At 44.9% G+C, this 22512-nt stretch overlaps 1 protein-coding gene across 1 annotated transcript in view; it reads left to right on the forward strand.

Moving 5' to 3' along the window:
- The window catches only part of palm1a (paralemmin 1a), a 138847-nt gene extending 116733 nt beyond the window's left edge, over window positions 1-22114 (forward strand). Inside the window, exons 5-8 of the mRNA XM_078424161.1 lie at window positions 5415-5502; window positions 9737-9758; window positions 12486-12554; window positions 16750-22114. Coding sequence (XP_078280287.1) covers window positions 5415-5502; window positions 9737-9758; window positions 12486-12554; window positions 16750-17432 — 862 coding nt within the window. The 3' untranslated portion in view covers window positions 17433-22114. The remainder of the gene's footprint in view (window positions 1-5414; window positions 5503-9736; window positions 9759-12485; window positions 12555-16749) is intronic.
- The last annotated feature ends 398 nt before the right edge of the window (window positions 22115-22512 follow it).

The raw sequence follows: 22512 nt of genomic DNA on the forward strand, positions 1-22512 counted from the left end.
GCACAGTGAGAGGTATACATAGGGAGATGCAGGAGACTTTTCCCATATCAGATAAAACCAGAGATATAGATCATAAGATCATAAGTGATAGGAATAGAATTAGGCAATTCGTCCCATCAAACCCTCACTCCTAACCCCTTTCCCCCTTTCTCTTGTCCCCATAACCTCTGACACCCGTACTAATCAAGAATCTATCTATCTCTGCCTTAAACATATCCACTGACTTTGCCTCCACAGCTTTCTGTGGCAAAGAATTCCACAGATTCACCACCCTCTGACAAAAGAAATTCCTCCTCCTCTTCTTCCTAAAAGAATGTCCTTTAATACTGAGGCTATGACCTCTAGTCCTAGACTCTCCCACTAGTGGAAACATCCTCTCCACGTCCACTCTATCCAAGCCTTTGTGGGCCGATATTTATCCAAATATAGATTCAGAGCAAAACACAAAGTCAGATCGAATCAAGGGAGGAAATAGACAGGAGACATTTTAGGTTAGGACCCTTCCTCAGACTGATTGCAATCGGCGGGAGAAGGCTGGAAAAGAGGTGAGCGCGGGACAAAGCCTGGTAAGTGATAGGTGGATGCAGGTGAGGGGGGGGTGTATGATTGGCAGATGGGTGGAATAAAAGACAATGCTTATATGTCAAAAGGAGACAAAATTGTGTCAGATATGGAGAGGAAAGGAGGAGAAAAATGTGAAGCCCGAGGGAGGGATACATGTGGAAGAGGATAGAGATTCAGGACAATTAACACCAGGACCAATTAACCTACTAACCCGCATGGCTTTGGGATTTGAAAGGAAAAGGGGAACCCGAAGGAAATCTACTTGGTCACAGGGAGAATGCTCAAACTCCACACAGAAAGCTTCGGAGGTCAGGATCGAACCCAGGTCACTGATGCTGAGAGCTGGTGGCACTCCCACCACAAATGAGCAAAGGAATCCTTCACAGCTAAGATAACCTCGAGCCAACAGTGTGACAGTGATCAGTCTCTTGCTTGTGGCAGCTTACTGTCCACACATTGCCTGCTACATGTCAATATTGCAGCAACGACCACAGGTCTGACTATCTCATTTTCTGTGAGACAATTTGAGATGTGGTGGCAGGTGCCATATAAATCCAAATCCCTCAAAGATATATTGCGACTTGTGGCAGAAACAATGGCGAACATCTTCAGAAGGATACGGTTACCTTGGTAACTCCCTCTTCTACCTAAGTATCGAGCAGTGATTTCTGAGATATCTATTCTGGTTTGTGAGCCCTCCTGTGAGGAGTTCCCATGGATACGCCTTACATGTCAATGCTGGGAGGCTGGAGGTGGTGGCGATGCTGGCATTCCTTTCAAAATCTCCGTGACATTTGGAAATTGTAAAGTCACGCTGTTAAATGAAATACATTGAGAGGTAGCATTTGGAGGGTGTGGGCTGCTGGAACACTGCGCTTCCCACGAAGTTAACTCCAATGAAATATTTCCCTATCCAAAAATAGGACCAGAGCCTCCTAGTCTGAAGAAGGGTTCCGACCCAAAACGTCACCCATCCTTTTTCTCAGAGATGCTGCCTGACCCGCTGAGTTACTCCAGCACTTTGTGTCTGTCCAGAGACTCCTAGGGTAAGAGTGATGGGATAGGAGGGCAGCACGGTGGGTGCAGCGGTAGAGTTGCTGCCTTACAGTGGCAGAGACCCGGGTTCGATCCTGACTATGGGTGCTATCTGTACAGAGTTTGTAGGTTCCTCCCATAACCTGCGTGGGTTTTCTCCGGGTGCTCTGGTTTCGTCCCACACTCCAAATACGTGCAGGTTTGTAGGCTAATTCTTTCAGTTTAGTTTAGAGATACAGCGCTGAAACAGGCCCTTTGACCCACCGAGTCCACGCTGACCATTGATCCCCGCACATTAACACTATCCAACACACACTAGGGATATTTTACAATTACACACCAAGCCAATGAACCTACCATGTTTATATAACCATATAACCTTGTAAAGTCAATCTGCTGATTGAATAGCACAAAACTAAAATCCTTTTCATTGTACCTCGGTACAAGTGACAATAAATTAAACTAAACTAAACTAAATAACCAGAATGATGGTGATAGCCACCTCTCACATTATTAATGACAGTTACCACCTCAGACACGGATCCTCCCTAGGTTACGACAGGTTTCTGTTCCTGGGAATGCTTCACAACTCGATCAGTTCACAAATGCAGCATCTGGGCAATATGTTTAAATCAAGGGCAACATTTGGTTAACTCGGCCATTCAGATATTGCCGTGAACTGAGTTCCCACTCAGCAGAAGATGGCTGCAGCCCTACATCAGACAGCAAACCCTACCTCCGCTCTCCCAAACGCTTGCTCACTCTGGGCTGTCCTTAAGTCGGGCAATCATAACCTGTGGAGGCCCTGCATGTGCTCTAGGAGCGCAGTGCCACCCCACAACAGCTTAGCCACATGCACCTTGTAGTTTGAGAAGGTTAACCACATGCACTGAGGTTATACATATCCAGCTCCAGCTTTCTCCCACATCCCAAGGACACGCCGGTCGGTAGTTTAATTGGCCACTGTAAGTTGTTCCCAGTGTGTAGGTAAGTAGTGAATATGGAGTGAGTCTTTAAGACAGTGGGGACTGAACCCAAAATGGGATTATTGAGAATGAGTTCTTGATGGTCAACAATGAACATGTGGGCCAAAGGGCCTGTTTCTATGCTGTGCAACTCCATGACTTTTTAATAGGCAGTCTTTCTTGTGGAAAAGGATCATCATTAACGTTCCAGTTATCTGTGTCGAGTTTAATAACATACAAATATTTATCCAAACGTGACCTTTGCATTCCATGGCCTCGCAAGGAATGCAGGCCTGAGTGTTGGATTACACCTCGTTGTGGTGCGCAAAGGCATCACTGTACCAAGAGCAAACACCAAATCCGGACCTGGAACACAAAATCAATCAAAGGCAGGGCTAGGGCAAATAAACAGTGTTCACAGATGGTGCCCTGGCAGAATGGGAGATAGTGCAGACACGCTACAAGGTGTCAGGGCTCAATGCAAAGCTCATGCACAGGGTTTCCAAAGCAGTGTGCGGACAGTGATTGACTCAGTTCCAGTCTTTTCTTTCAAGGTTGCTGCGTCACTTGATTAGTTTAGTTTAGGGATACAGCGTGGAATCAAGCTCTTCGGCCCACTGAGTCAGAGCAGACCAGCAATCCCCACACTAACAATATCCTACACACACGAGGGACAATTTACAATTAGACCAAGCCAATTAACCTACAAACCTGTACGTCTTTGGAGCATGGGAGGAAACTAGAGATCTCGGAGAGAACCCACGCAGGTCACGGGGAGAAGGTTAAACCCCGTAGAGATAGCATCCGTAGTCAGGATTGATCCCGGGTCTCTGGCGCTGTAAGGTAACAACTCTATCGCTGTGCCACCGTGCCGACCTACTGTTTACCAGGCAGTCTCCGCCTGTCAATAACCGCACTTGGCAACAGGTTTTATGAGTGGTGTTAGGACCCTGTCTGCGTATGCAAGTATTCAACATCTGTTTTGGGGGAATCCGGCATATCATATGATGGCCAAGTGCGTTGTAGGCAGGTTCAGTGCCGGTATCATCAACCAGTCACACTCAGAAACATTCGGTGACATTTCTTCCTCATAAAAGTTTACAGAGTTAGTTCTCTTGCCTCTTGAGTCATAGATTCACTTACCACTCCAGAGACGAGCACAAAGTCGCAGCTGTCGCTCCGGGAATGTTTACTAGATTGCTACAGATGAAGTTGTAAGCCTCCAGGATGATGTAAAAGGCCTATGACATTACTGAGAAAAGTGTAGAGAGTTCGACTTGGCCAATATCTTTTCCTCAACAATAATGTGGTAAATTGGTCATTAATTCGTGTTAACTCGAGGCATTCGTATGACAATGGGGACCTGGGGAATCTTTTGGGGGCGGCTAAAGAGGGAGCCTGCGTGCTTTGTACCTTTGTCAGCACCGTAGGTGGCTGCTATTTGTGTACATTGTGTATGGAAGCAAAGAATCTTACTGTGCCTAGTCACATGTGACAATGAAATATTCCTATTCCTATTCCTATATGGAAATTTCTGTGTAAATATTCTCTATAAAGCCAGCCCATCCTCCCATCTCTGGTACTTTTTCCAGAGATAAATCCACTGATTATGTAGAAACAAGGAACTGCAGATGCTGGTTTTATATATTTTTTAAAAGCAAAGGGTGGAGTAACTAAGTGGGTCAGGCAGCATTCCTGTGGGACATGGATAGGTGACGTTTTGGGTCGGGACACTTCTTCAGACTTGTGAAGAGTGTGAAGAAAGGTCCCAACTCGAAACATCACCATTCCATGTTCTCCAGGGATGCTGCCTGACCTGCTGTGTTACTTTTTTAGCTTAGAGACACAACGCGGAAACAGGCCCTTTAACCTGTTACAATTAAACAATTTAACCGAAGCCAATTAACCTACAAACCTGTATGTCTTTGGAGTGTGGAAGGAAACCGGAGCACCCGGAGAAAACCCACGTGGTCACGGGGAGAACATACAATCTCCGTACACTAACACTATCTTGCACACACTAAGGAAAATTTACAATTATACCAAGCCAATTAACCTACAACCTGTACGTCTTTGGAACGCGGGAGGAAACTGAGAGATCTCGGAGAGAATCCACACAGGTCACGGGGAGACCCTACAAACTCCATATAGGCAGCACCCGTAGTCAGGATCGAACCCGGGTCTCTGGCGCTGTAAGGCTGCAATTCTACCACTGTGCCACCATTCCTCTAGTACTTTGTGTCTTTTTCCCCACTGATTTTGTGCTATCAGGCTTGCGGATCTAACATTCTCGCACAAAACCTTGGCGATGGTTGAATTGCAACCAAGTCCTTAGTTCCAAGCAAACCAAAATCAGGATTGCTGATATGGAAGTGGGCAGAGGAACGGATTGTACGGGCGGAGTAAACGTTAGCATTGTTCATTTGATCAGGCCGCCCCTAGGTGTTCCAGGATGTCTTTGGAAGTGTGGACACAGTTGTATGTGGAAAGCACAACAGCAACTGCATTGTAAACTGCAGTGTGATGATGCGCAATTAAATGTTTCATCATTGAGGAGTATACATTGCCAGGTTGTGTTTAATGGCATAACATGTTTTATTGCACACTGCTTTGAAAGTGCAGAGGGAAATAAAATTGCAATCAGCTGGAATTGAGCCAGATGTCAGGGACGTGAAGATGTTATAAGATGAGCCTATTAGTGGGGACAGATGTCTTTCAATCCACAATTCATCAAAGCAGCTAAGAAGGTTACCGGGGCCCTGTTATGTGCCTGGATTTTAATTGCTCTGCCTCGGCGATATTGATGCACATTAATCTCTCTATTATTGAATGAGGTCTCGTCTCTTGCAGGGTTGAAAAGGAGCTTGAATCACTTGAAAATGGAGACGTTGCTCTCTCTAAAGAAAACAGCATTGACGAGAAGCTGAAGGAGAAGGAGGTGCGTGTGGCCATGGTGAAGGTTGAGCCTGTGTTACTGTGCTTGTTTGGTGATTACGTTACTCGTGTATCTGACCGAGCGCTTGGAAAGAACCATTCAAATCGGGGAGTAGGTACCTCTGTGACACAACCCAGGTCAAATAGGCTGTGGCTGAGATTTCGTGCTGGCTCTGGATTCAATTGATCTCTGACTACCTCCACAAATTACCACTGCCTCTGCTCCCTCAATAATATCCTTGATTAACAAAAAAATCTATCAATCTCAGATGAACTCAGCATCAATTGTTTCCAGCAGAGTTCAAACATCTAGCACTCTTTAGCAATTTTCGAACTATTCTTCCCATCCTGAGTCACCTCAAATGGTGAAGTTAGTCACTCTCCATCTTTTTGATCATGTCTTGAAAATAGCCTCTTCATTAATTCTAAATTGCATGAGTACAATCCTATCGCAAACCCTCCTTGTCATTTTAACTCTTCAGGGCCATAATGTTGGGTCCCATTACATCCTTCATTAGAGGCTGCAGGTCGCAGTTTGGCCGGAATGTTATACACAATATGCACAGTCACATCTTCCTCACATCTTCCTCACAACTTTGGGAGTCGGCAAGGTGGCACAGCGGGCGAGTTGCTGCCTTACAGCGCCTGTGACCTGGGTTCGATCCTGACCTCAGGTGCTGTCTGCACGGAGTTTGAACGTTCTCCCTGTGACTGCGAGGGGTTTGCCCGGGTTCTTCGGTTTCCTCCCATACTCCAAAGACGTACAGGTTTATAGGTTGATTGGCTTCAATAAAGATTGGAAAAAAGATGATCCTAGTGTGGAGGATAGTGCCAGTGTACAGGGTGATCTCTGGTTAGTACGGCCTTGGAGGGTCGAAGGGTCTGTTTCCACGCCGTATCTCTAAACTAAACCACACTTGCCTGTCCTGCCATGTTCAAGAGGGCAGAAACACATACAGCACCCACTCAGTCCAGACGTGTGCAGTGTGGGTCTGAAGTCAGCCACTGTGCAATGCTAACCTGTCACAGGTTGTGTCAAATAACAGCACAACCACATGTTGAGTACGCCAGCGGGAACAAAGCCCTCTCCCATGCGGCTATTTATAAAGATCTTCCCTGACTATGGCGTGTTGGGTATTGACTGGAGGGAGACGTGGTATTGCTTGTTCTGCGGACGCTGGAAGAGTTTTAGAAGCTTTGAGAGACATTTTGAATTTAGCTCTGGAAGTCAGCTTTGTTGGCGAAATGAGAAGGATGCGGTGGGGGACAGTGTCACTCAGTAGATGGACTGTCGACAAACAGTGTTCAAGGAGCAACTCAACCCAGGGGAGGAGAAGGAACTGTATATCAGTGGGGGGTTGCTGATTAGAGTGCACCAAGTGTTTAAGACAGACTGGCTTAGAGGTGTAATCCTCCAGGAGACTGGAGGATAATAAAGAAGCACACCGTACCGGGAGGTCAATGTGTGAGGCAATTAAGCGTTAGGCCCCAGTCCTGACAGCAGAGCTCAGTGTCTTGGGTATAAATGGTGCTACAGGAGGAAAGGAGAGGTCCGAAGATCTATTTCCTATCCTGAGTGAAGCCATTAAACGAGGTGTTCTTGTCTTAGTGTAGAGATACGGCAAGGAAGTGGGCCCTTCAGCCCACCATGTCCTCCACGATCGTGATCACCCGTACACCAGTTCTATCCTGCACACTAGGGACAATTTACAGAAGCCAATTAACCTACAAGTCTGCAGGTCTTGGCATGTGGGAGGAAACCGGAGCACCCGGAGAAGATCCACGCAGTCACAGGGAGAACATGCAAACTCCACGCAGACAGCACCCATGGTTAGGATTGGACCCGGGTCTCTGGCGCTATAAGGCTGCAACTCTGCTGCTGCGCCACTGTGCCGCCCTAATTGTCCTCGGATTCACCTCCCCACCTTCCTCTGTACCTCAGAGACCCCTCTCTTCCTCTCCGACAAAGGGCACAACCTCCCGAGCTAAGCAAACATTTGAGCTGTCCACTCTCTCTCTCCCATAGCAAGCTGCCAGGCTTGATTCCCAACACAGTTTCAGGGACGAAACACCTCCCTTTAAGAAGAGCAGGTGTAGATTTAATCAGCACTGGCTTGAACCAGCCATTCACAAACTTGCACCCTGTGGCTCTACATCCAACTAATAAGTGAAGTAGCAAACACTGGCCTGCGGTTGAAATGGATCCAATGAGGCGGTAGAGTGAACATTGAATGAGTCCTACACCTGGTCAAACCTTCGTAGGTTCATTGAGTGTCGGAATTCCAGCACAACACAATCCACAACAAAACCTTGTTACCCACACTTGTAAACCCACTTGGACTTCCCTCCAAGGTCCCTGTGTCCTTCCTTATGTGCAGTGCCCTGACTGCTCAGAGTGCTCCAAGTCAGGTGCAACCATGCAGGAGTATGGCTGCAAGGCAAAAAAATCATCGTCTGTTCAGGAAAGGCAGGTTTTTCATGTTCTTTTTGCTTCCTTGACATTCACAGACCCCTGTGTCTGCGAGCATCAACGTTTCTATGGATCTCCAACTTCCTCTTACTGTTTACCATTTTTTAATTTCCCCGTCCTATCACTAAAGATCAAAAGTCGCCAATCTCAATTTTCCTACACCGAAGGCCATTTTTCACAGCATTTGCAGTGATTGAATCCATTAACTTCTCTTTATAACTCACTGCTTCTATTTACGCAGGCTACATTATAGCCCACTGTTGTGTCATGGCAAAGATGACTATCGACATTTCTATCTCATCACCTACATCAGATGATGACTAGCCAAGTCCTCAATAAAGATTCTTGAGAGATACCACGCATCGTTTTCTAACATTTCCATGATTTTCAACTTTAACTACGGCCTCTTATGAGTAATGTTATTCAATGCACTACTAGACCCAGCATTCTGTTTAAATAACATCCACCTGGAAAACCACCTTTCTCTGTCTTTCTCCCTCTACCCCAACCCCACCCCCTTCTTTCTTTTTCTCCTCCACCCCCTCTCTTCCACTCCACCCCTCCCTCTCCTCTCTCCCCCTCACTCTCCCCCTCTCTCTCTCTCTCCCTCTCCCCCTCCCCTACCCTCTCCCTCCATCTCCCTTTCCCCATTCTGTCTCTGTCTCTGTCTCTCTCTCTCTCTCTCTCTGTCTCTCTCTGTCTCTCTCTCTGTCTCTCTCTCTCTCTCTCTGTCTCTCTCTCTCTCTCTCTCTGTCTCCCTCTCGCTCGTCTTCAGAGCACTTGCAATGTTCTTATCTATTTCCTTTAAATCCTCAGGATGGATACCATTCAGTCCTGGAGATTTGTCATTACTTGCTATAATATTTTTCTAATTCATATTTCTGTTGCTCATGTTAATTTTAACATGTTTCTTTTTATAATTAAATACTGGTTTCCAGAGATTTTCTGGTTTGTTATCCATTTTCTCTCCGATAAAATCTGACACAAAGTTAGTACTCAACATATCTGTTAATTTAAATTCACAATGGGATCAAAATGTACCATATTGCTCCTGAATACCCACCTTGCCCTCATGTAAAATTGGGCTTTTTCGCATTGGTGTTGAAGTCCTCTGCGAATTTATTTTTCTCCAGTTCTTTGTTTTGTCAAATTTCATTATTTTCACCTTTTCCTGCTATTATAATCTGTGTTAGTTTTTGCATTTTGTCTTTTTTATCCTAGTTATAAAGGAATGCATGTAAAAATGCAAATGTTAGCCCTTCGTGTTTGACCATCAGCGATGTTCGAGGAAGCCCAGGCCCTGGCACCGATCCCTGCATGTCAGACCAGACCAGACCATATGTTCGTACCGCAGGGCTGACAGAAGTTCGAGTCATGATCTCCCACCTTGATTGACCACCGCAGCTCAATAACAATGCAGCCTCATCCCATCTTGGAACAGCCTCTGAGCTCCAAGAGTGACGATGAAGGCTGGGGATGAGCGATCTGAGACTGTGCTCCTTTTCCCTCACCTTTGCCCCTGAGGCAGAAGCCAATGATTTAAAAAATAGGTTAAAGTCTTTTATCCCAAGTGTAACATTGATGGAAAGAAGAATGGGCGGAGGGTCAGTTTGGCCACCTGTGCAGGAAAGTTAACTCCCATGTTTCCAGTCCCTTAAACATTCAAGGAAAACAACCATTGCTTTAAAACAGAACAACTCATATATTGTTAAAACGAAAAGTAGCCTTGAGTGAACATTAATGTAATTCTCTTTGATTTTCATTCCAGGTGTCTCCAAGCAAAGGCCGTGGTGAGTATTTCAATAATAATGAACTGCTGCTATCTGTGGAAAATGTGCAAAACTCTCCAATAACTACATAAACTCTGTACAATAGAACTAGAGGGCATCCCAATGTGGGTCAATTGTAACTGTTACTGCTGGGTGAGGATTAAGTACAGATGAATTGAGTGCTTGTTTTACAACCCACTTTACATTAATGTTATAGAAATCCAAGCCCAGGGAGCTATTCTTAAAACACACATCAAACAGTACAGCATAGGAACTGACCCTTTGGCCCACAATCTCTGTGCCCAACATGACACCAAATTAAACTAATTGTTTCTGCCTGCATGTGATTCATTTCCTTCCATTCCCTGCATATTCATGTGACTATCTAAAAGCTTCTTAGATGCCACAATCACTTCTGTTACTCCATGTCCAGGTTCCACACACCCACCACCCTTTGTGCAAAAACCTTGCCCTGCACATCTCCTTTAAACTCTCCCCTTTGACCTTGAACCTGTGACTTCTAGTCTTTGACAATTCCACCTTAGGAAAAAGGTTGTGACTGTGGAGACCAGACCAGGAAAGGATGGCAGATTCCTTCCCACAGGACACCAGTGAACTTGTGTAAGAAGGAACTGCAGATGCTGGTTTAAACCGAAGATAGACACAAAAAGCTGGAGTAACTCAGCGGGACAGACAGCGTCTCTGGAGAGAAGGAATGGGTGACGTTTCAGTCTGAAGAAGGGCCTCGACCTGAAACGTCACCCATTCCTTCTCTCCAGAGACGCTACCTGTCCCGCTGAGTTACTCCAACTTTTTGTGTCTAACACCAGTGAATTTGATGAGTTTCACAACTGTCTATAGATCTTTGATCACTCATCACACATCGGCAAAGAGTTCTTTATAAATGCCGGATAAGTTTAATTGAGTTTGCACTACTCCCACGATGGCATTGAACTCACATTGACCATCCAGGTCATTGTGTTACTAATCCAATAACTACTTCTGCAGTAACAGAACATCTATCTCCCACTAGGTGGGACTGGATCAAATGTCTCATCAGGTCAGGCAGTGTGGAGAAACTGAGTTTGAATGTTGTTCGCTAACCTTTCATTGGAATCTCATTGGACTCTAACTGTTAGGTGGTGAGAGTGGGGATGGGTGCCCATCACAAGGAAGCTCCTGGGAGTTTGGTGAGTTGGTGTTTGAGAGAGGTTGCCCAGAGAATCTCCAGGTCTGCCCACCAACTCATCACAACACTTTACAAAGAGTGTAATTGCACCGGGTCTGGCTGGCTGCCAGCTTGGTCTAGACTATCAGGTGCCACAACTGGTTAACAACCTACAAACAGGCAACAGCTCCACCCTGGGAGTTCTAATTGTAGCCTGTGCCCACACCTGCTGCTGCTCAGCACAACCCTGGAACAGCATCCACCGTGATCACACATTCACAGTCCCACAACATCACTCCCAGTGTTCACACAGTGATCACTGCCACAGTGCACACATCAGAGCACAGCCTACACTAACACAGATCAATCAATGGCACAAACCTGGCAATGCAGCATTGGCATGCACTAACATCTCCAGACTCAATGCCAATGAAGAAGAGTTTTTGTCCTCTTTCTGTCTCTCTTGCTTTTTTAGTGGCATTTAAAAGACTTTTTGATAGGCATATGGATATGCAGGGAATGGAGGTATGGGTTATGTGTGAGGAGATGAGTGATGGTCTTGGCATCATGTTCTGAGCAGGCCCTGTTCTCGTGCTATACTGTTCTATGTATACCACATTGTTCTATCTCCATCCATCTACACCTCCTTTAGCCTCCTCTTTCTACCCCTCTCTTCTTCCTCTCTTCAAGAGTCAGGAGTCAAAATTATGAGAGGCATAGATAGGACAGAACATCAGAACCTTTTTCCGAGGATGGAAAAATCAATTAGCATTGGGCATAGGTTTAAGGAGAGGGAAGCAAGGTTTAAAGGAGGTGTGTGGTGCAGGTATTGTTATACAGGTACAGAGTGCCTCCACCACCACCACCCCTGGCAATGCATTTCAGGCACCCTGTATCGCCTGTGCAAAAAACTTTCCTTGCACACCTTCTTCAAACCTTGCCCCTTTCACCTTAAACATATGGCTTCTGTTCTTTCACATTTCCACCTGGGAAACTGGTTCTGACTGCGCTATCGATGCCTTACATAGTTTTATGTAGTTCTATCAGATCTCTCCAAAGCCTCCAACAATCCAAGTGAACCTAATTTTTTGACAGAAACTGCATCCCCCAAAGCATAATACGTTCACATATTAACATCACATGTAGTCATTTCTGGACTGTTCAAATTGTACACCACAAATTTTCCTTGTTCGTTCTGGGATTCCTATAACTTCCAGTCTAATGTTAAAGCTAACAACGTATTAATACATCCCCATTGTGCTCTAAGCCCAAACACTCAATCGGTTTCATCCTTTGTCAACAGTAAAATCTCACAGAGGATTAGCACACACAATCAGCCTATTTTCCTCTCTTCAACCGTATCAGCATTTGTGACCTGATCAAACTTTAGCAAATTGCACACCACCATTGCGAGGAGAACCTTTATTCTCCCTGTCGAACGGCAGCTTCTTTTCAAGGCTCCCTCAGCCGGCCACCCTTTGAACCTCATTAGCTGTGGTGAAGCAGTGTTGAGAGGGTGGGTGAAAGATCAGGCGCGGCCTGTTCTGATGGAGCCTAACACGTGCTCTTTCCATTCCCAGACCTGGAGAAGCATCACAGCAGCCCCGTGGCTAATAGGCCTGAAGGAAGCACGGAAAGGATGAAGGCTGGTAAGAGTAACGAGTAACGAGTTATTATTCTTCCGTCCCACTCCAGACATCCCTTCAGTAGTTGATGAGCAGCACTGTTACAAAGTAAGCTGATGGAGCATTGAAAGATACAGCGTGGTAACAGGCCCTTCGGCCCACTGAGTCCATGCTGACTGTCAATCACCTGTTCACACTAGTTGCATGTTATCCCTCTTTTGCATCCACTCTCTGCACACTAGAGGCAATTTACAGAGGCCAATTAACCTACAAACCCGTAAATCTGCGAAGTGGGAAGAAACCGGAAGAAACCCACAGGGTCACAGGGAGAACATGCAAACTCCAAACAGACAGTACCCGAGGTCAGGATCAACCTGGGGTCTCTGATGCTCTGAGGCAGCACACATATTAGCTGAGCCACTGTGGCACCTCTCTGGAACCCATATTCTCTACCTGGGCCATGTCCCCCAGCCAGAGCTCAGAGAGCAACGTTGCTACCATATGAAACAAGGTTGACATTTAAAGTGTTTTACTTGCAAACCATTTGTCACGGAATATTGCCAGGAGACTCCCTGCCAACTGCCAGGGTTCACAGATTGTCCATGAGGTTGTGCCTTTGCTGCCTGCCTCCTGGGCCGAGCATTGGATTTCAGCATTTTTATTCAATCTGCTCCAAGGGACACACAGTAACAAGAAGTCACTTTTATATGGCCCTTCCAAACAAAGTAAAGCATCTCAAAGCAAAAGCATGATCTAACAAAATTTAACACCAAGCCACATAATGGGTCAGATGACCCAAAGCTCAGTGGAAGAGCGCAGGTTTTAATGAAAGTCTTTTGGAGGAAAGAATGGATAGGGATATTATGAGGGGGCCCACTGTGGAGGACCAATGAACGCCAAGGAAATGAAGGAGCTGGAATTGAAGATGTCCACTTACCTTTGGTTGGAGCCAATTGTGGAGATCAGAGAATGATTGAGACCATGGAGTGTTTTGAGAATTTAGACATTAGGATGTTGTTCTACAAGAAACTACTGCCCAGAAGCAATCCCCAAAAGAGCAGGCCAACTAGCCTACAGACAAAATTAAAATGGGAAAATAATTTGAGAATATATATTCCCAGAAAAGTCCCCTGCTTCCCTTTCCAATTTGCTTTTGTTTTGATGGGGCTAGCACCTGCCGTGATTCCAATATATTTACACCTCATCAGCGATACAGGAGCAGTCCACATCTGCATGCACAACATGTGGATAGCTTTCATGCCTGGCCTGATAAGCAGCCATCTCCATTGAGAGACAAACCCACTACCCTTGACATTCAATGGCTGTCATTATTGCCAAATCCTGCAGCCATGACATCACAGGGGGTCTTCATTGACTTGAACCTCAATTAGACCAGCCAAGTAAATACTATGGCTACCAGAGCAGGTTAAACGCTCTGGCGATTGATTCATCTCGACACCCATTGCTTTCCCACCGTTTGGAATGCATGTCTGGAGTGTGACGGAATACCCCCCCCCCCCCCCCACTGGCCTGGATGAGTGAAAGAAGCTCAACATCATCCAGAATAACCAGCCTGCATGACTAGTACGCCATCCACCATCGCGCTCACACCCTCCTCTAGGGTACACCATCTACCTTGGTCAGTGGCCATGCACTCTTTTACCGCACTTCTCAAATCCAAGATGTCTAAAGCTGAAGACGAGGAGAGCGTGCATGTGGGAATGTGAACATCTTGCAAGTTCCCCTCTAAGATGCATGTTATCCTTACGGTGAAAAGCATCCCCACACCCTGGGGCTCCATATAACACAATATGGAGCACTTTCCCCACTCCCTGCTCAAAGTGGGTTCAGATAGATAGCTCTCCACTACCTCTTCAAGGTCAGTTGAGGATAGATACTAAATCCTCCTTGTCCCAGCAATGATCACAACCTATGGATGAACTCCTGAGGGATTTAGCCAAATGACTTGGATAAGAAAATATATATAAGAAAAGAACTGCAGATGCTGGTGCAAATCGAAGGTATTTATTCACAAAATGCTGGAGTAACTCAGCAGGTCAGGCAGCATCTCGGGAGAGAAGGAATGGGCGACGTTTCGGGTCGAGACCCTTCTTCAGTCTGAAGAAGGGTCTCGACCCGAAACGTTGCCCCATTCCTTCTCTCCCGAGATGCTGCCTGACCTACTGAGTTACACCAGCATTTTGTGGATGAAGTCCAAATGACTTGGATGAAATCATCCAGAGAGTTGTGAATCTGATGGAATTCGCTGCCACAGAAGGCAGTGGAGGTCAATTCAAGAGGGAGTTAGATTTAGCTCTGAGGGCTAAAGGAATCAAGGGATATGGGGGAAAAAGCAGGAACGGGGTACTGATTTTATGATCAGCCAAGGACATTTGCAGCACATTGGCTCTAAGTGGGACCGGCTGCAGCTGCTGAGGGCAGGTGGGGCGAGGAGGGAGCACAGAGCAGGGAGCAGGATTGGTTCCTGGGTTCCTCATTCACAAATCCCAACTCCTGCCATGTCCATCCCCAACCTCTCCCAGCTTCCAGCAGACTGCTGCTGACTCACTAGGGGTCCTTGTGTAGGTAAGGTGCTCTCAAGTTGATCCTGGCTCCCGGGGACCCTGTCTACGGCCTACTACTGGTTTAAAGCCTGCTCTGGTTGTTGAGTGGGCTGTATTCCTGCTGCCGTTGTAATGGTAGCTGCTGCCACCAACTGGCAGGTGTGTTAAACAGCAAGGCAAGTCATAAAATACAGCAGGACACACCGAGCTCATCATTCACCAGAGATAGAGGCATCGAGTTCCCATTGATAACAACAAATACGCAGACACTGCTCAGGCCGCTGTCAAGGGCACTAAGCAGCAATGATGTACAGTGGTCAGCCCTGGACCGAAGCTTCAAGAATGATTTATTGTCATATGCAGCAGAAATGAAATGGAACAATGGAATTCGTATTAGCTGCAGCTTTACAGGCACATTAGACTCAATAACAACTACGATAAATATACAATAAATTATCAGTTATTCTAAATAAATCAGACCATAATAGTGCAAAAAGCAAGGTAGCTAGAATGTAGATCAGTATAGCAGAGGAACAGGCCCTTTGGCCCCTAATGTCTGTGCCAATTGCCAAATATGATGCAAAGTTCAATTAATCTCCTCAGTCTGCACATAATCCATATCCCTCTGTTCCCTGCATATCCCCATGTGTCCATCTAAAAGACTCTTTAACACCAGGCAGCATCCAGGGAGGGAAATGAACAGGCAATGTTTCAGGACAGTCCCTTCTTCAGTGAAGAGTCTGAAGAATATGAGTCATTTTTAGACACCTCAGGAGGACGCCTAAAACAATAAGCGCTGTGATATGCTCAACAGTGAAAACTCCCCAGTGGAGACTGAACCAACAGAACTACTCCTGCCAAAATTAAACAACAAAAAAAGGTCACCCCTGCACTCTTCTATAGTTTTTCCCCTCCAGCCCACTACCTCTGGAGCCCTAGGACTTCATCCCGATTGATTAAGTCAGATTGAAGGTTCAATTTCTATCAATCCTGCTTCAGGTAGGGAGTACCTCCATCACTCCACCTACAGCCCTAAAAACATGCTCCGATATAATAATCTATATACTAAAACTCTCGTTTGTTTGTTTGTTTGTTCCTGAACTACAGCCAAAACGGTACGCGATAGCGCAACAATTTTAGGCCCACTTTACTCACCGTCGTCCCGATGATGCTAATGGAAGAGGTTTCATTGAAATCGGAGTTATATTTTCAAAGTTATTCACATTTTAAAATTTAAATCTATCTCCTAGGGAGGGAGGGGGAGGGAGGGAGGGAGGGAGGGAGGGAGGGGGGGAGGGAGGGAGGGAGGGGGGAGGAGGAGGGAGGATAAGGGTTGAGGGGGAAGGAATGGGGGGAGGGGAAGGGGGTGGAAGGGGGAGGGGGAAGGAGTGGAGGGAGGGGTGGAGAGGAGGGGAGGGGAGGATAGAGGGGGAGGGAGGAGGGAGGGGAGAGGGGAGGGAGGGAGGAGGGGGGTTGGGGGAGGGAGGGAGGGGGATGGGGGAGGGGGGAGGATAGGGTGCTGCACCAATGCAGAATAGGTTTGGGCCCACTTGGTCTAGTTTCCAATAACATTAATGCACTGGTTGCCCAGTTACTATGGGCAGTTTTAAACATATTTCTCTTTGCTAATATACTGCTTCTTTATTGTTGGCCAGCAATGTTTGCAGTGGAAATTACAGTAGAGAAGGACAATGTGACAGGGGAGACCAAGGTCTTGTCCACCTCTAATGTATCTCCCAAAAGTCTCCAGCAGCAAGGTGTCAAGGTCTATGAGGATGACCTCAAGGTGATCCATGAAGTGCATAAGGGTGATGGAGCGGTGGAAAATGGCGTACATCTTCTGAGCACCTCGGAGGTTGATGAGCTGATGCAGAAGGTGGACAAGATGACAGACTACAGTAAACCTGTGGTTCCTGATGGGAAAGGACATTCTCTTCAACTCGACTCCAATAGTCAGTCCCCAGGAAAGTGGCAAGCAGATGGAATAGCTGGCGAAAATCTTAAAATCCTTCAGAAAACACCCGGAGACGGTGCGGAGCCCAGCAAAGACCAGCCGGTGACCATGATTTTTATGGGATACCAGGATGTGGAGGATGAGAACGAGACCAAGAAGGTGCTGGGCTACGACGGGACAGGGAAGGCCGAGCTGGTGATGATTGAGGATGGTGACGGCAAGAACGAGCGGGTGGTCGCAGGTCAAGGCCCACCCAATGGCACAGCCGCAGAGCCTGGAAGCCCAGCTGCCGAGGAGAAGCCCGGTGGGAAGGAGAAGGAGGCTATGGATGAGGCCAAGGACCTCAAGGATAAACAGCGTTGTCAGTGCTGCATTGTGATGTGATTATGTGCTGTCATGCTCTTGTTGTACAGTTGGAATGTTATATGTTCATAGTCTTTATGTCTTCTAACATAACACGTGCTTTTAATTGGGGATGCAAGGTTCACAGCCCATTCATGACTTAGCAGAAGACTGCAGTTTTATAGTATCTCAGTATAAACCTCGTTAAAAAATCTGAAATTGGCCAAGGATTACCCAAAACATTTCTTTAGTACCCTGCCTTGATAATGTCATGATGATACTGTAATTTCCTGTCAAATTCATCCATTGTAGAGATGCATTAAAAACCCAAGAAGCAGCAAGGAGAGGAAATAATATTGCAATTAACTATGTAAAGTTGCACTTGCCCAGGTGGTGGGCCAGGGTATTTCAGGCGGACAATAGTGTTCCGCGTTTGGAAGCATGATCATCCTTCGTGACCTGACCTTCACCAGCCTGGTCAATCAAGGCTCTCAACTGGTTGAAAAGATCCCTTCAACAGCAGGCCGGAGCAGAGTCATTGTGACTCTCGCCAAAGCTTGGGAATTTTTGCCAATTTTTTTTAAGTAAAGGTGACGTGTCTAAATTAGAAAAATTAAAATTAAGATATGGCAGAATAGGAAAGGGGGCAGAATGCAAGTAAGTGATTTTGTTTAATTTCAGGTTTTTCGTATAACATTTGGTAGTCCAGATCAGTAATGCAGTAATAAAGCTGGACATTTCCCATATGCGTCTCCATTACTGTAAATAGTTTTATTTCAACATAACAATTCTTGGAGTGAAGCCAGACAACTCAGCTCTGGCTGGGACGTATGAATTAAGAATAAAAAGTTCAAAATTAATGGTGTCATTCAACTTCTGGCTTCATATTCTGTCATCTGGTCGGTGAACAAACACTGTGTACACATCCAGTCTTTGCTCTGGTGCCTCTCTCTCTCGAGTTATTTTAACCCTTCATTAAACCACAGTGCCATTTTGGTTTTGCCTATCTACTTCATGGTAATATATGATGCCTTAAGTCATCTGAATAAGCAAAAATAAACTAGCATAAGCATTGCTTTTTGATCATTTTGAATTATAACTAGTTTATCAGAAGAGTTACAGAGAATCTACTTCTGGGCAAAGATGGAACAGCTGAGGACAAATCCACTTCATTGGGACCTGGGAAACAACCTCCCGGTTGAGTTCAAAGCCAGCAACTCTTTTGAGAGTCGTGAAGCTCGATTATTTTGGTTGTTTTATAACGTAAGACCACGTTAATTGTTGTTGTTCAAACCACAGGTTAAGTGATCAGTTAAATCACAGCAGGACCTCCTTTAAAAACAGGAATTTCTAATCCTGATTTTCTTTCAGAATCAAAGGAGAGTTCCACTGAATCATGGAGTGGACCGATTAATTTATAATCAAGCACTTAAAATCTCAATTTCTTCAACAAAATCAAAGTACGTCTTGCTTACCTACATGCTATCAATGCTGATTTACATTTAGTTGCAATTGCCATGCCAAAATGATAACTGAAGTATCTTGCTCTGCAAAGCTGTCGAATCCATTTGGATTTTCTGAATCATTGCATCCCTGATTTGAATACACTTTTCAATGTCACACTTAAATCAGATCAACATATCTTATACACTGCCAGTCACCATGCACAACTCTCTCTCTCTCTCTCATATATATATATATATATATGTCTGATATGTAACAATGTAACAATGGGACCATTTTATTTTTCTGTGCATGTTCTCCAGTTGCAAGCTGATTGTGGGACATTGTGAAAGTAACTGAATGACTGTTCTTTTGTTACTTTACTACAAACTGTCTGGAAGTTTTTACATCGCTAACTAACCTCCAATGATATGAAACCAGAGGCTGTCTGCAACAGTGTCATTTAGGTGAAGGCTGTTCAGTGGTAGCAGGTGAAGGTACCTACGAGAGGTCCTCCGAATCAATCATTCGTTCAAATGAAAGAGTCAGGTGCAGCAAACCCCCCAGTGATTTCTATTCAGCTCTGAACTGATTCCCAGTTTGATTCTAGTCTACACAAGACTGCATTACGTAAGAACATGTATCACTCTGCTCCAGTGCCAAGTCCGTGAAGTGTCTGTGGGATGGAGTGAGAATTCAGGCCGAACAGGAACTCGTCCGATTTCTCTAATCTCAGCAGTCACGTTTATTTGATTGCTTCGTGATTCCAGGCATACCAAAGATCCCGCCAAATTATATCACCATGAGAGTTGCTTTACTGGTTGGATTAATGGCAATGTTATTGCAAGTGACCAATCAAGACAATCAAATTTCCCTTAAAATAATTTCATAATTTTATTGCTCTGCATGAACTATAATTGAAAATTCTTACCCTTGGAGGACTTGATATATAATATATATATAAATATCTATATACATACACATATCTATTTTTAGACACAATGCCTTGGGAATGGCATTCACCATGTATTAGACTTTACTGAGTGATAGACTCAGCACCAAGGACATGATAGGCTCCATCAGGCATGATGCCACTGAGCAAGTTCATTAGACGAATAAAGTAGTCCCATTTTATTCAAACACATTCCAGGGGTCTGTGGCACTCGCGTTCTCATAAATTCCCCGGCAAGGCACATGTGTGAGCATAACAGGCAGTTCCTTGAAGTGGTATGCACCACAATGCAGTGTGCGAGGGGATTTCTGAGACTTGAGTCTACAGCTCTCTGTACCAGAGAGGCAAGGATCATTCTGAGTGCAGATTCCCATCATGTGTCGGAAGTTAGGCTTTGTAACTAGTCCATGTTCTTAGTTGTTGAGTGCTGGTATGAGCTATGTTGTAAAGATGGAAACCCTTATCAATTTCTCCTCTATCGCACTCCATTCCAAAATCCTAAGGCAGAACAATGGATTCTCCAGGAGCTTTTAAACATACTGTCCAAAAGACTATCTTACAGCATTAACCAGATAAAAGATTCCTATTATTAAACCTTAACAAAGGTGCACAAAGTGTGCTTTAATTATAAATTGCAAATGTTTGTCTAACTTTGTTTTAAAATGAAAGCTTTGTTTTTTTTTTTAAATATCAGTTCCCATTGAAAATATTAGTAAAAGAAAATGTACTGCATATATTTTTGTTATGACATCTTATACTTACACTTGAGTTGCGGTGTGCTCAGTAATCACACACCCACACACCTCAATATGGCTGTCTGAGGTGGTCAAATGCTTATTTGGTAAAGCATAGTCTCTGGACTCGTTCAGGATGAGTTATACATGCTGTATCATGTTTGCTCTGTATTACAGAATCTCAACAAATCCTACAGGATGAATTCAATGCCTACAGAATGTTTTTTTTTGTGAGGGAAGATTGTATGAGGAATGTAATACAGTTCACTCCTCTTAGGAGCTCATGCCAACAGAATGACTGGTGACACTTGGTGAAAGACTAGCCATGCTCCTGAACCCTCTCTTTCACCAATAGAGCTGATCTATCAACCATTAATAACTAACGGGACATTATTTAATAATGTCGACTACCTGCGCCACTGACGTGAATCAACATACCGGTTTGTTCAGTTCACTCCATCATTGATTGACATCAAAAGCAAAAGGTCTGGTACCTGCTTGATGGGAGGAAAGTCTTTAAAACATGGCATTTCATTTGACTGAGAAGATAGAAATTAAAAGTTAAAGATAAAAGTCAGAGAGCTCACATGCCCCTAGGTGGAGTCAACTGTATTTCATTGTTTGAACCAATGTGAAATTCAATATGCAAAAATGTATAGCAATCAAAAATAAAATCTAGATGTGGTTAAATGGAATGTCATCAATGTGAGTAAATGCAAGAACAAGACTTAAGACGAAGCTAAGAGAACAACTACAAATGGGATAAGAAAACGGTCTGCATTTCTCCTGGTAGTATTTGACAGTGATTATCAGAGCAATCAGTTTTCCAGGTAAACATGCCTTCAGTTTTGCAAATCCTTTATATTTAAACATGTTTTGGCCAAATCCACATGCTTGACCTTTGCAGCTTTGCAGATCCCCACAGCTGAGAAACCTTCAGGTATTTCTGATCATATTTCAATTGGCTTGGTTGACTTTAACCGTTGGTGATTCTTGTGCTGAGACTCTGATCCCAGTCATTTCTTGGGATATAGTAACCCTGATCCCACTCATTTGGCTCCATCCAGTTACCTCAATCCCATTGATTTCCTTGGACCTTGTGATCCGTGATCCCATTGATTTCCTTGATTCTGGCTATCTCCTGGAACCCGTGACATTGATCCTGCAGATTTTCCTGCACCTGGTGAGGTGACTTCTGATCCCGTTGACTTCCCTGGATCACTGATCCCATTGGTTTTCCTGGATCTACTGACTTGATCCCAATATTTTTCATGAACCTGATCCTCTTTTAGTGATGCTGTGATTTCCATCGTCTTTCCTCCATTGTTAGACTTTAGTTGTCCTGTATAGGTTTGCTGTTCATACTGTTTCTAATGCACTGAGCTCCAATGCAGAGGGGTAGCTCATCGCTGGTGTACAGCATTTTTTTCAGAGGGTTCCATCTCCTTCCAACAAGTTGTTTTCCTGATTACGAGCACCCGAGAAAACTGCTCAGTTCCTCTCATCTCTCACCTCGGTACACATGACAATGACCTTGTGACCCAAGTCTGAAAGTTTTAAGAAAATGATTGTCCTGGTTTGAGTTGAGTATTAAAGAAGCACTCAAAAGTCCTAGATCAATTCATTGATCAGGCAGTCAGGCCTGGTGTAGTCATTTATTCAAGCTCGACAGCATTGGGGAGGAAAGCAACATTTTAAAAACCCTTGCAAAAGCATCTGAATTCAAGGGTCTGTGCCAAGACCAAAATGGGGCAGGAACATGGTCAGGTAGCAGAGCTTTCCTCTTCTGGCTGGATGCTGCATGTTAGGTATCGTGGGAAGTATCAAGCTGACATCTTCTTCATCTTTCCCTCCTTTATTAGATGTCTGAGGAGCATTAAACCAACCACATTGACACTGGGTTGATAGTTGATGAAGGGAAGCCACTCATGGAGTAACCATGTGCAAAAATAAAACTACTGTTACAGATTAGGGAGAAGAAGATATTGAAGAT

Source organism: Rhinoraja longicauda, chromosome 28 (genome assembly GCF_053455715.1).
Source record: "Rhinoraja longicauda isolate Sanriku21f chromosome 28, sRhiLon1.1, whole genome shotgun sequence".
Taxonomy (NCBI): Eukaryota; Metazoa; Chordata; class Chondrichthyes; order Rajiformes; family Arhynchobatidae; genus Rhinoraja; species Rhinoraja longicauda.